Here is a 14557-nt window from a genome sequence, read left to right on the forward strand (position 1 = left end):
AGACAAGGTAGACAGAGTAGCAGCCAGTCATAGCTTTCCATCCAGGACCCTTTCCTTCTGAGGGGTCATGTGACATTGGGGTCCTGGGCGGAGGCTGCTTGAGCACCGTCCGTGCATAGAGCACCCTCCAAGGGCCCATACCTGTGGTGCACCCTCCACCTTCCGGCTCATGGTTTGAGGGGACATTTTATCACTGCAGAGAAGTTCTGGCTGCTGGTCATGGTGTGTCAGCAGTCAGGAAGTAGATGAGTGCTGGGTTAGCTCGCTTCCTCTCACTCTGTGGGACCCCAGGCCACCACATTCATGGTGGTCTTCCCTCCTGGGCTGAAGCTCTCAGAAGAGCTCTTTACAGACACCCTCTGAGTGTCTCTCATTCTAAACGTAGCCACGGTGGCAACGAAGCTGTGTTTAAGTTCTTCTAAAGACCTATCAGCCATTTTCCGGACTCCGATTTCTGCTGAAGGTAAACAAATGCACTTGGGTTGTCTTCCAGTCTTTCCCCCAGATTAGTCAATGAGAGCAGAACCAGCATTTGCTCCTGGAGGTCAGCTCCACGCCAGCCCAGAGAGCCCTGGTGCCTCTGAGGAAGGGGTGAGGGTAATCCCAGGCTCTAGACTTAGTCATCGAGGTGCGGCATTGTTGGTGGTGGCTGGCGTGAGATTGAAGGCTGCAGGCTGGCTCGGCCCAGTGACAGCTGTGTCACGAGACCCTGTACGTGCTGTTCCTTCCATGCGTAGCCCTTGTTTGGAAATATGGCTTCCCTGGGCTCAGTACGTGAGGGTAGTTATGGGAATGCCATCTGTCTCCCTCCACACTGCTGAGAGAATAAGTTTCTTCTGAACCTTAGAGCAGCAAGTGTGTTTTCTAGAAATTTCCAGAACACTTCTCTTCTGTGCTCTGGCTCAACTGGGTCACATCTCACCCCTGATACTATAGGAGGAGGATTTGTGCCTCTTGTCAACCCCACCCCACCCAGCCCTGAGGCCAGGGCTGAGTGAGCTTGAGTGAAGCTGCCTGGGCGAAAAGTGTGCCATTTACCAGGAAAGCAGGGACGTGAGACCAATGGCCTCATCCTATTTCACACAGGAGGAAATCAAAGCTGTGCAGGCAGCTGCTGGCAGGGGCCTGTTTTGGTTCCTTCCTGGCAGAGGTTGTGATCAATGGAGGTGGCTTTGCTGACTGACAGCTTCCAGCACTGACCAGCAGGTCGAAAGGGCAATGGGGACTGGGACTACTCTTGGCGCCTGGATTTAAGGGGTCCAGAGAGGCATCGGGGTTTCAGGCCAGGCATTTTTATTCTGCCCTAAAAGCCTTCCAGGGGGGAAGCGCAATTCCTCGGGGCCTACCTTTAATGGTTTCTTTTATAGACTCACTCATGTTATAGATGGGTGAACAGGGGGGAGGGGGCTGCTCAAGAATGCAGGGGGGCTAGATGATGAAAGTGGAGGGGAGGTAAATTATGGGGGTTGGGGAAATGTGTTTTCTTAAACATGAACTCTTAAACACCACACTAGCTCCCAGGACTGAGCCAAGCATTGGAGGCTGGGCGTCCTGGAGAGGTCTGATCTGCCCGGAGGCACTGCCTGACATGACTTCCCGATGGGGAGGGACCCAGGCCCTCCAGAACCGTCACTTTTGCTGGCCTCGCTTCTGTCACTGGACTCAGGGATGTAGCAGCTGCAACAGGGATGTGTCCCCCGTCCGTCCGTCCATCCGTCCCCCCACCCCAACTCAGGCTCATCTGGGGTCAGACTCTGTGCTGCTCTCTGTGGTTTACGATTTTTCAGGCAGGACGCTCAGCCTCTCTGATGCTGCTCAACTGTGTCCATCACCAGATGTGACATTAATGCTGTTTCTAACCAGCTCACCGGTGTTGGTCCCAGGGAAGATGGACAGAGCCCTCTTACCGTCAGGGCCTTGGGGCAGACAGCCCAGGACCTGCGGCTTTGTTTTGGAGCGTGACTCGGTGGTACTGTCCATCACGGCACTGGGGGGTGTGAGGCAGCTGGTGATACTCTACCCATAACCAGGAAGCAGACACAAATGGATACTCAGCATCCTTCTTCTTCATACTTGTTCCAGGACCCAGCCCACCCTGAGGGTAGGCTCTCCCAGGTTTATTTCCTGTGACTATCCAAATTGGCCACTACACCCTAGATGTTCATGTCCATACTTTCTAACTCTGGTTTCTGGGTCTCCAGGCCCCCATGGGGTACCTACCTCCTGTCTGTGCTTTTCAAGATCTTTCCTGCTGTACGCCCTCCAGTCTCTGTGGAAGAGAGAGGAGCATGGAGTCAGCCTCCTGGATTCAGACCCCCTAAGACACGGAACTGATCTCAGCTGGGTACCATGGTGGGAGGAGAGACTGTTAAAGTGAGAACATGGACCCAGGAAGCCTGGTCCCAGCCTAAATGTCCTCACTCTCCTGGCCAAAGCTTGTCAGTTCCTTCTAGGTCCTTCCCAGGCCAAGAGAGGACCTCAGGCTGCCAACATGGCCCTAACCTAACGTGACCTGACCTAACCTAACCTAACCCTAGCCCTGTCTCTAACCCCTAACCCTAACCTAACCCTCACCCTAACATTAACACTGACCTAACCTAATTCTAGCCCTAATCCTAAACCCTAACCTAACCCTAACACCTAAACCTAACCCCGCCCCCATCCTAGCCCTGACCCTTGGTTCCAAGAAGGGATCTCACACAGCATCTCTTAAGTTAAACTATGCGTTGTCTCCCATGATCCAGCCCCTTGCCTCAGGTTCCCATCTTTGTAAAGCCCTCGTGGCTTTAGCCAAGGATGTTCCCGTCTCAAAGACCTGTCTTTTTCCTCAGCTCTTTTACAGTTTCTCAGCAAATTCCTCCAGTTTCCTTCAAAGTACATCAGAACCTGCCATTTCCCAGTCTGAAACTCATTACCACTGCTGTGGCATTCTCAATGAAGAAAGCTGGCTGGTGGGCAAATGGGAACGCACGGGCTCTCGCTCCCTCTCCTTCCCCCCCTGTGTGTGTGTGTGTGTGTGTGTGTGTGTGTGTATGTGTGTGTATGAGTGGTGTGTGTGTGGTATGTGTCAGTGTGTATGAGTGGTGTGTGTATGTGTGTGGTGTGTGTGTGTGTTGTGTGTGTATGTAGTGTGTGGTGTGTGTATGTGGTGTGTGTGTGGTGTGTGTGTGGTGTGTGTGTGTATGGTGTATGTGTGTGTGGTGTGTATGGTGTGTGTTGTGTGTGTGTGTGGTGTGTGTGTGTATGTGTGGTGTGTATGAGTGGTGTTTGTGTGTATGTGTATGTGGTATGTGTGTGGTGTGTGTGTATGTGTGTGTGGTGTGTATGGTGTGTGTTGTGTGTGTATGTGGTGTGTGTGTGGTGTGTGTGGTGTGTGTATGTGTATGTGGTGTGTGTGTGGTGTGTGTGTGTGTATGGTGTATGTGTGTGTGGTGTGTATGGTGTGTGGTGTGTGTGTATGTGGTGTGTATGTGTGTATATGGTGTGTATGAGTGGTGTTTGTGTGTGTGTGTGTGTGGTGTATGTGTGTGTGTGGTGTGTGTGCGCGCGCGTGCGCCTGTGTGATGCCAGGGTGAAGCTCACGGCCTTTTGCATACTACACTCTACACTGAGCTAAATCCCATTCCAAGGCCCCGTCATATTTTTATTTCGAGACAAGTCTTTCATTCTCTCACATGAACTGAACTTCTGATCCTCCTGCCTCAGCCTCCAGGGTAGCTGAGATGACAGGCACCACCAGGCTTGGCTTCCCCGCCCCGATTTCATGTGACTCTTTCCAAACAGAAAGTTGAAATCGGCATCTTTTGAGAGGTTAAGCCTGCAGCAGAGGTAGCGGGAGGGCATGTGGGACGGGGCGCCCGCTTCTTTCTCGTCCAGGCTGACTTCCACTGCCTCAGGGAACCTTCCTAGGCTGTTCTGCTGTGTCAGCATGAGCTCTGGCTCCTGTCCTTCAGCTGGCCCAGTTTCAGGGCCAGCCCAGGGTCATTTTAGAAATCCCCAGCTCAGACTGGGCCTTGGTGGCGCTGGCCTTTAATCCCAGCACTCGGGAGGCAGAGGCAGGCGGATCTCTGTGAGTTTGAGGCCAGCCTGGTCTACAGTGTGAGTTCCAGGACAGGCTCCAAAGCCACAGAGAAAAAACAAATAAATAAAAAAGAAATCCCCACTGCGGTAGCTCTGTTTTCTATAGCCCCGCCATGCCCCAGTTTGGATACCTGTGACCAAGATCCACAAGCTGATGGCTCCCCAGGTAAAGGCAGAAGTCCTGTACCCATCTGTCACTGTCTGTGTGCCTTCCCTAGGCCCAGGAAGGCCCAGCCTGGCCCCTCCATTGCAGGCAGACCCTGGTGACGAGATGCCCTGTCCTGCACGGCCTAGCTTTCTCAGGGGCTCACGCCTGCCAAGAAGACCTTGTTCAGGCAAAATGCTTGCCACAGTCTGGAGGTGATCTGTTGTCACCTTGTGAGCCTGCCTCACTCTCCCGGCAGCCTCCTGGTTCCAGCTGTTCCCTCCGGGCCTTTATTTCTGCAGCCCTCCACCCATGCTGCCCCTTCCCTGTACTTGGGGCTCAGTCCTCACTGCCACCTGGTCTCTCTCTGGTGGCCTCTCCGTTGCCATCAGGCTTCAGCTACCACACTTACCTTCTTGACACACAACAGTTATGTCCCCTACCCCTTGAAGCCTGGCCAACCAAGTGACCCACTCTGGCCAGTGCTGTGTGTGTGCTGCGCTGAGACCCCTGCATCCCTGCAGCAGCTCCTGGAGATGCCCAGGTAGCCCATGCCAGAGGGATGAATAGCAGTGAGTGGTGGTGAGGTAAGGACAGGACAGAATGGTGCCCCCATCCTCCCCTGTCCCCACACCTCTGTAATGAACACCTCCTCTGCAGGACAGAGCATCAACCCCAAGTTGGCGGGCCTGATTGGGCGGCATGGACCCCAGAACAAGCAACCCTTCATGGTGGCCTTCTTCAAGGCCACAGAAGTCCATCTACGTAGCATCCGGTCCACGGGGGGCAAGCAGCGCAGCCAGAACCGCTCCAAGACACCCAAGAACCAAGAGGCACTGAGGATGGCCAGTGTGGCAGGTAGGCCAATGCGGGTCCCAGCAGCCAGAGGGGACCATATGTGCAATTGCATTGTGGGTAGTTCCAGAACAGATCAGCCTGTGAGCTGGGACTTGCCTGTCCAGCAAGCGCTTCTCCAGGACTCTTGTGACCTTGAAGCAAGTCAAGGCTGCTTGTGAGGGCTCCGTGCTGGCTCGGTCTTCCAGCTCCTGGCCTTGGGATTCTGAGGAAACACCCAGGGAGTTTGGGCTGCTTAGAACTAAGAAGTAAGGGCCACTAGGCCATTGCCTCACCCCACCTCCCACCCCTCCACTTCAGGGCACCTTGCATTGCGTATGGCTTCTTCCTCTTGTCTTGAAATTGATAGTCGTTTAATTTCTGAAGGGGAAGGTAGCCGGCTGTGGTGGTTGGACTTAACTGTTTCTGGGTGTCCCCCAGTGAGAGTTGTGTTAGAAGGACGCAATCCTCTTCCCGTGGCTTCAGAATTTATTATTAATTCAGAGGCTATGCCAGTTTCATTGGCTTTAATTCACCAAATACCCCCTTTCCCTTGGTAGACATGGCCACTTCCAATCATAGGTTTTTATTCCGGTCTTAAGTAGTAAGTCAGTCTTAACTACTTAACCATTAATGACTCAGCACAATTACACATGTGTAGCATGACATTACATATTCACTCAGGCATAACAGAGTGGATGGGAAGTGGTTCAGGAAGAGGAATGCTACCCAGCAAGACTGCCCTAAAGCTGGAGATGCAGAGCTGGCCTGACTGAAAGGAAAAGTCTGTACCCGGGACTGGATAATGGAGTCTCAGGTTCAGCTCAGGTCTATCCAGAGCAGAGTTGTCAAGTACAGATCTAGGTGAGCCTTGCTGTTGATCTGCAGGGGCTGAGGGCGCTGAGCAGGGCCTGGGACTGGGGCCTTTCCCTGTGGTAGTTTTCTTGGGCAAGGGTTATGACCAGTGGTCAAGTGTGCCAGCGTGTCTGTGTTGGCTGTTCCTTTAATCCTAGCCCAGTTAAGAGAGTTCCATCTGGCATGATGGATGGCTCGTTGCTCTGATATTTCTGACATAAGCTATGTTCCTAGATGGTATTGTTTATAGACACAAATGAGTGACCCGGAAGTCCCACTCTGGTGTGGCTGCTGACTGCTGTTTTACTGATATAAATACGAAGCAGAGTCCGACTGCCCCAGCATTCAGACTGCGCATTGAGCCACTCAGGGCAGCACAGGTGATTTGTAAAGCAGGTTAACTGTGGGCAAGGCACAGCCTGCAAGTCACCCAGAGTCACCTCCCTGCTCTGCCAGCATCCTGACCATGGGCAGGGACTTCATAAGCATGCTCTCCGCTAGGTGGGGCCTCTTATAGGCATCTCAAAGAAGTCTGTGAGCCCCCAAATTTAAAAAAAAACGGACTTCCTTCATATTTGTCAGCTTTATTGTTGTTGTTTTTGCTGGGATTGGAATTCTGTGGTAGAAGCCTAGACATAGAAGCTATTTGGGACAGGTAGACGTGATCGTCACCCTCATCTGTATGAGTGACAGGCCCAGGACTGGGCGTGGTGACTGGGTAACTCGGCTCATTGCAGGGTACAGAAAGAGTCCCTATGGAACCAGCCTGACCTTGCTCATAGCCTGGCCAGGCTGGCCCCACTGCACAGGCCTGGGATGGAGGAGGCAGCTGGAGCCACAGGTGTGGTGGGTGGAATCCTCTTGGAGTCCTGTCTTCCAGTTTGCAATCCATCGAACAGGAGTGGGAGTTTTACGAGTTTTACGGTTTCAGACTGTGAGTAGTGTAGGTGTGAGGTCATGAGGTCATGCTGGGTGCTCTAGGAAGGGTGGGCACAGCACAGGGTGAAGGAGGGCTCCCTTCAGAATCGGAAACTTCCCACAAGTCTTCGCAAACTCAGCTGGCAAGAAGCTCCGGCATGCCCGGTGCCAGCCGAGGCTACCTTGTCTTGTAGATCTGCATTTGCCTCCGAAGTGATAGGAATGCTGAAGGCTCTGCCCTGTGGAGTTCCACAGAACGGCCACTTCCACACCTCCAGGACAGGGTCCTCATGCTCTCGAGTGACAGCTAGTTCATCTGGCCCAGATTCTGCCTACTCCTGTAGATTTCAACTCCCTACTTTCGTTTTAAGTTCTTCCAAACCCTGCCTGGAAGTTTAACATTAAAAAAAAACAAAAACAAAAAAAACAAAAAAAAAAAAAAAACCAGGACTGGGGTCCCACCCTGGCTTAGTGAGGCAGCCTGTGCATGTGCGTGGGCGTGTGCCCAGTGCCTTTGAAGTGCTCACACCTCACATGATGGGCCACACAAGTTGAATCCTCGCTTGCACGCACATCATCTTTTATGTGTCCGGCTGGAGATGCATGTCCCAGCATGCCTGTGCATAAAAGTCTCTTTCCTGTGGGCCACCCCTGCCCCAGGGCTCCAACCGCTACTGTGATGTAGGCGGAGAACCTGCATCCCTTGTCCCCAATCAACACCCTGGGAATTGGCCATCTCTCCAGCTGACCCTCGGGGGTGGAAGCAAGTCTGAGCGCCTGTCCTAATTTGCCTGCTCCCTGGGCAGGGCCTTTCAGAGGTGGCTGTGCAGCGGCTGGTGGCTGGCATTGTGATCACTGGCTCTCTGCTGTACTGGGTGGGGTGGGTGGGACAAGACTGGGGGAAGGAACTAGATGTCTCCTTCATTCCCTTCCCTTGCTTTTCTGCTAAGGACCTGAGAATGCTGGGACTTCCAACCACCTTCTCCTGGGGTGGCCGCAATCCCAGATAGGACAAGCAAGGGCCCATCCCCCACAGCACACCCTCAGCTAGCTTCCAACATTAAACCAAAGTTCTACACTGGGATCTGCCCCTTCCCTGCACGTGACAGAGTGACAGACATGGCTAATTATCATGGCAATGTTCCTCATATCTCACTTCAGGATCTGCCCTGACTCAGGACTGGGAGCTGTGGGCAACCCTGCCCTAGTGATCCTACTCAGAACTCTACCTTGCTCAGACTGCTTCTCCCTGGGCTGAGGAGGTGGTCCACTTTCATCTTTCCTTCCCGCCTCCCCATAGGGAAGAGGGGAATGGGTCTTGTTGGGTGGGTAGTGCTAGCTGCAGCCCCTGGCTTTTCCACAGTGGTGAATGGCACCTTAAATATCTACTCCATAGCTATTCCAGAAGGTAGACCAGTTGTCCAGCTTTGTGGCCTGTGCTCTGATAATGCGCTGGTCCTTGGCAGCATGGCCTTGTGCTATTCTTGACCTCAGAGCTGTGCAGGTGGAATGCCTATGCATCCTGAGAAGCAGACTCTAAGGAATGTGTCACTTGTCACCAGATACCCTGTGGCCTGTCAGTGGACACAGAGGGAACAATCATCACGTTTGGGTGGTTGTAGGGTGTGTGGGGAAGAGAAGTCCCCTGAGTGCTCAGGCACCTGGCCTGCAGGGCTCTATAGTGTAGACCAGGGTTCCAGGCTTTATGGGCAAGGACAGACAAGGTAATGGAAAGCCCTAGGATGAGTCAGGTTGGGCAAGGCATTAATTAAGTACCAACTATTTATGCAGCTGCAGAGTAGAGGAAGATTCCATAGCTGTGTGTGAGGGACAGACAGACAGATTCCCAGTGTTTACAAAGTGCATTCTCCACCCCAGATGCTCCAAACTTCCGTCCTTCTAGAGAACCCAAGCACACTGTTCTTGTTCCATAAACTCAGCAGCTGCTGCTGGGGGCCGTGAGCATTGGTTTCTTCCTGGTGGTGTCCCCTGTACCTGCAGATGCATGAGCATCTTTGGGCTAACTTGGTGGGACCTCCTCAGAGTGGTCTGGAAGCAGGACAGTCGGAGCGGGACTCAGGAGGGGGAGGGCTGGGGCTCTACTAAAGGGCAGAGATGACCATGAAGGCTGCAGGTCCTCAATCTGGCTTCTGAGCCTTCGCTGCCCTTCAGCCCCCGAGTCCTGTGGCCGTTCCCCCCTGCAGATCCAACGGGACTTGAACACGTCTGTGTCTCTCTCTCATCCCTGTGTTTCCCTCTTTGTCCACGCAGAAAACAGCAGTGGTGACCAGAGGCAAGCCTGCAAGAAACACGAGCTGTATGTCAGCTTCCGAGACCTCGGCTGGCAGGTAAGGATGGTGGAGCTACCACACGCTGGGGCTTTCTCTGCCCCTGCCAGTCACAGGGCTGCCTCCATGGGTACAGTGTGTCTCAGGGTCCCACGTGTCCCAGACAGCCATTAAACTCACTGTGCAGCCTAAGATGACCTTGTGCTTGGATTCCTCCTGTGTCCACCTCCCAAGTGCTGCGATCACAGGCGTGTGTCACCGTGCCTAGTTTGTGCTGTGCTGGGAAAGGAACCCAGAGCGCCCTGTATTCTGGGCAAGCACTCTACCAGCTCAGTTCCAGGCCAGGCCACAGTTCTTGTCTGCTGGTAACATGTCAGATGCCATGAGCCCTGAACTGAGAGAAACACTTGGGCTGAACATATGAAGGCATCCATGATGGCCCTTGACATCCAAGGTGTGACTGACTCTTGGGCCAGAACTTGAAGCACCACACTCGTGCAGCATGACGGTGCATTTCCAGAGCTCAGAGAATAAATACCCTGACACAGAGGGTCACTAGCCTCTTGCTCAAGAAGGTGCACCAGCAAGGAGGTCTGGTTTAGACTCACAGGCATGTCCTGTGTTAACAATGGGACAAAATGTTGTCACCTACAAAGTTCACTTTGAAACCATACATATAGAGAAGGTGCAAAAAAAAAAAATTAAAATGTCTTGACTGTTTACGGTATTGTGTTGAGTTTCATGTGTAGCTAGCTGTTCTTACACAGTGGGTGCAAGGTCTAGGCTGTGACATGGACACCCCTGGGAGCGAGCTGAGGCATGCCACCCCTGGCAGGGACGGGGTGATGCTAGCTGTGGTCTCTGCCCCATGCCTCACCCCCTGTGCTATTGCATCTCTGGTCCAGGAGATGCAACCTAAGGGCATCCCCTCCAAGCCTCAAGTTGCTTCTCTTTTCCTGGTCCAGGAGATGCAACCTAAGGGCATCCCCTCCAAGCCTCAAGTTGCTTCTCTTTTCCTTCTTCTGTGCTCACAAAATACCATGCTCACTTTCCTGCCCCTGAAGGGACCCCATGACTGCGAAGAGCATAACCTGCGCCCGTGTTCCCTGGACATGAGGAAGGACTCCACACAGGGTGGGAGACTCAGGGTGGGACACTGCCCTGGGCTCTCTGCGGCGTCTGGCTAGGACCTGGCCTCACTCTCTTCTCTTGGCAGGACTGGATTATTGCACCTGAAGGCTATGCTGCTTACTACTGTGAAGGGGAGTGTGCCTTCCCTCTGAACTCCTACATGAATGCCACTAACCATGCCATCGTCCAGACACTGGTGGGTGCCTCCTGGGGGCGGAGTGGGGGTGGCCTATGGAGAGTGTGAGTGAGTGGCGTCTACTACCTTTACCTAGAACCTGAGCAACTGTCTGTCCCAGTGTGTCATGACTCTTATGGGTACCTGCTGTATGAAAGATTGGAAAAAATGCTTTAGGCATATAGTGGGATAAAGATGAAGAATATATATATATATATATATATATATATATATATATATATATATATCCCTGCCTCAGACTCTGAGAAGCTGGAATTATAGGCCTGCTCCCCAAACCAGGCAGCAAGGGTTATCTTCCTTTCTTTGTTTTTCGCCCCCAGAGACAGGATTTCTCTGTGTAGCCCTTGCTGTCCTGGAACTCACTCTGTAGACCAGACTGGCCTGGAACTCAGAGATCTACCTGCCTCTGCCTCCGAAGTGCTGAATTGAAGGTGTTCGCCGCCGCCACCCGGCTAGCAAGGGCTATCTTTAAGTACTGGTTTTCCAAAAATTTCCCTTCCCCCAAAACTGCATCTGTGATGGATTCTGCAGCCAGGGATGGAATGGACTGTCTGGGTCTGGTACTCTGCCAGTCCGGCTTATCCGGCCTGCTCTGAGCACCCAGACGGTGCTATGTCCCGTTGCTGCCTTCCGAGCTCTTCTTGGCACCCTTCACCACAGCGTTAGTGGCCCAGGGCACAGCTGCTCCTGTTAGCGTTTTACCTCAGGGTCCAGGGAAGTATCCAGTGCTGGAGGGAGGAGGCTTCTGTGGTCACACGGATCAGGGGTAAAACCCTCTTGGGGCATGTTAGCGAGATGCTGATAGTGGGAATGAGCTACACACCTAGGACTTTGCTAAACTTATTCAAAGAGGAGCAGGCTGGAGGGTGGAGCTGTGTAAGGATTTGGTACTGTCACCTCAGAGGTCACAGGCTGGTGGCCGCGTGCCGAGAGCCAAGCCAGCTGCTGAGATGTATTTGTTTGCCATTGCTGGTTTGCTCCATACCCAGAAGGTGCCCACTAATAACAAACCAGGAGCGGGGGTTGTGGCTCAGGCGGTAGACTGCTTGTCTGACATGCACAAAGCCCTCGGGTTCAGTCCGTAGCACTGAACAAACTGGGTGTGGTGTCATTTCAACCCTCAGGAGGAGGTGGGAGCTAGATGATCATCTTTGGCTACATAGCAAGTTCAAGGCCCGCCCTGGGATATAAGAGCCCCTATCTCACACAAAATGGTAATACATGAGGAGAACTGAATCTCTGGCCTGTCTTTAAGCACTGGGTTGGCCTGAAGGTGTGGACTGGCCATCTGGGCTGGGGTCAGCTTGGATGGATAGGGGCCTCTCCCTTCTGTCTGTAAGGCATTTGGATTCTCCCTTGTCTGGACCCCTGCTCTGTTGGGTGCAGAGGTATCTGTGAACAAAACAGCCCTGTCTTTACAATTGTGATGCTGGGGAATCGACCCCAGGACCTTGTGTGTGCTAGGCAAGCACTCTACCACTGAGCTCCCTTAAGACAGTGCCTTTTGAATGGCTGCAGGGAGGAGGCTCCACAGTCTTCAGTCTGGAGCCCAGCTGTCTCTTTCGCATCGCGTCTGTGCGCGTGCGTGAGCGGGAAGACTGTGCTGGCTGGTTCCCTCATCTACATAGTGGAGACGAGTCCTGAGCTGAGTTGGGTCACAAGACAGGCTCACCTGTCATTTATGGCCATCTCAGCCTGACAGTAGATGGTCTTTAGAGAACTCTGGAAGCCCGCAGGCGGCCTTGCTGCCTCTCACATGATTTATGTTGGTTGCTTCCAGGTTCACTTCATCAACCCGGACACGGTACCCAAGCCTTGCTGTGCACCCACACAGCTCAATGCCATATCTGTCCTCTACTTCGACGACAGCTCCAATGTCATCCTGAAGAAGTACAGAAACATGGTGGTCCGGGCCTGTGGCTGCCACTAGCCTCTTCGGAGAGCCGGACCCTTTGGGCCACATTGTTCCAGATCTGTGGTGTCTCACCATCTAGTCTCTCACTCCCATCTTGGCTGAGGAGCGAACAGACCAGTCACCTTTCCTGAGCCTTCCCCTCACCTCCCCAACTGGAAATACGTAAGGCATTAGAAGCCCGAGTGCCCAATGGCTGGCAAGCAGGCTGTAATTCTGGCGCACATGGACAAGATCCTACAAGCTGCCACAGACAACATGTAGCACGAAAAATATCTTCCCAGAGAGAGTCTGTTGGCCACATGGTCTCTGTGGTGCTCTGAGTCCTTGAGGGGTAATCACAAGTGTCCTTCAGCCAGGCCATCAGCTACAGCAGGAGGAAGGGCGTAGGCAGGGTGGGTGCTTATGTCTGTGTTGAAGGAAGACCAAGCAGAAGTCCCTGTAATAAAATGTCACAATAAAACCCGTGAATGAAAATGGTTAGGATGTTATAGATATATTTTCCTAAACAATTTATCCCCGTCCCTTGGTTTATTCTGACTTCATAAACAGAAGCTGGGGCCCGTGGAGGCTGGGGAGGCCCCCTCCTTTCCATTTGGTTTCCTTCTGAGGCCGCAGGGTCCAATGTTTACCCAGAACTGCCCAAATCCACTGCGCAGGGAGGGGAAAGAGGGATGTCTGCTTAGAAAAGGCCCGGGGGGGGGGCCTCAAAGGAGGTATGTTTGGGTGGAGAAGGAGGGAGGCGTGCACAACATACGAAACATATACACACACCCATGCACACACATGTGAAACCCACACACACACACACACATGCACACACATGTGAAACACACAGACTTTGGAATGGCTCTGCCAGCCCCTCGGTCCCAATTCCTGCCCCGTGCTAGGAAATAATGAGACAGACACAGAGGGCAGGACCGAGCTTGCACTCCAGCCCCAGATGAGGCAGCACAGGGGTGCCCAAAGCCCGAGGGTGTCCTCTAAGTGTCCTCTCAGTAAGACTTCTCTGGCCCAACTCCAGAGCCAGGTCCTGCCCTTTACCGCTGGCTCGCCTCACTCTCAACCCCTATCGGCAGGCCCTGGACCAAATTGGTTCCTCAACTTGAGGGAGCCTGGGTACAGGGATGTACTAGACTTAGATGGACTTACAGAGTAGTTTCCTAACCACACTTCCCTGCCTCAGAGGGGCCGTTTCTGTCATGGCTCAAGCAAGCCCACTGTGCCTGGGTCTGTGGTGCCCAAACTGTCATGCACCAGGTCCTGGCTTCAGATGCAAAGCTGTGTTGAAGGCTGGACTGTCTGCCAGTGTTTCCTGCATCCGCACGAAGGATGGGGTTGGCCAGGTGGGACCCATGCCCTGTAGTATCTGGTCACGTGGGGAGCCGGTTCTCCATGTCCGTGATCCTGGAAACACTGGGCTGTGCTTCTGTTATTATTTTTACTTTTTCTTCCTCAGTAGCTTGGGCTGCAGCCTCCACTAATGAGCGGAGGGAGCGCATTTCGTCTTGTAATTTGTTCTGTGTGTTGGCAGACCAGGGGCTTTTTGTGTGACTCCCTCTCCCTCTTGGTACACATTTTACTACTCATGGCCCTAGTCCGCCTGCAGTCAGTGTCTTTTGTACATTTAAATGTGTAAATAATTGTGACAAGACAAAGAAATTATTTATTTCCATCTGAAGTTCCTTTCAAGGGCTCCTCGTGGAGAACAACGGGGTCGCCTCCCTTCAATCTGTTTGTTTTCTTATTTAAGACTATTTATTAACAGTCGGATCGATGTACCCATAGCTGTCACATAAAGTGGTCCTTAGTGAAAAATCTGTATAAATAGAGTAAAAAGGGGTTTGACTTTGCAATAAAAGGAGACATTTGGTTCTGGTTGTCAGGTCCATGTGTGTGTTTGTGTCTTCCCCCTCACTCTAGTCCTGGACATTGGAGTTTTCATCCGCTGAGAACCGGCGACCTTGATCTCTACCATTAACGGGATGTTTATCATCCGGGCCCAGGGGGATGTGGGTGCTCGTCAATATTTGGTGCAGCTGTGTGGGGCTCCAGGCAAGGAGGGACAAAGCTGAACAACAAATGTGAATTTGGTAGGCTGGATGGCAAAGATCCTTGATTGAATTACAGCCCAGCCGTCAGCAGCTGCTTCAAAGAGGTAGGGGGTAAATTAGCTGTGTTTACTGCTAACATAGTCA

At 52.8% G+C, this 14557-nt stretch overlaps 1 protein-coding gene across 1 annotated transcript in view; it reads left to right on the top strand.

Annotated features, from left to right (window-relative positions):
- The window catches only part of Bmp7 (bone morphogenetic protein 7), a 71837-nt gene extending 59391 nt beyond the window's left edge, over positions 1–12446 (top strand). The window contains exons 4-7 of the mRNA XM_051185316.1: positions 4886–5083; positions 9104–9180; positions 10337–10447; positions 12228–12446. Coding sequence (XP_051041273.1) covers positions 4886–5083; positions 9104–9180; positions 10337–10447; positions 12228–12377 — 536 coding nt within the window. The 3' untranslated portion in view covers positions 12378–12446. The remainder of the gene's footprint in view (positions 1–4885; positions 5084–9103; positions 9181–10336; positions 10448–12227) is intronic.
- The last annotated feature ends 2111 nt before the right edge of the window (positions 12447–14557 follow it).

The sequence above is a fragment of the Phodopus roborovskii genome, unplaced genomic scaffold, assembly GCF_943737965.1.
Source record: "Phodopus roborovskii unplaced genomic scaffold, PHOROB, whole genome shotgun sequence".
NCBI lineage: Eukaryota > Metazoa > Chordata > Mammalia > Rodentia > Cricetidae > Phodopus > Phodopus roborovskii.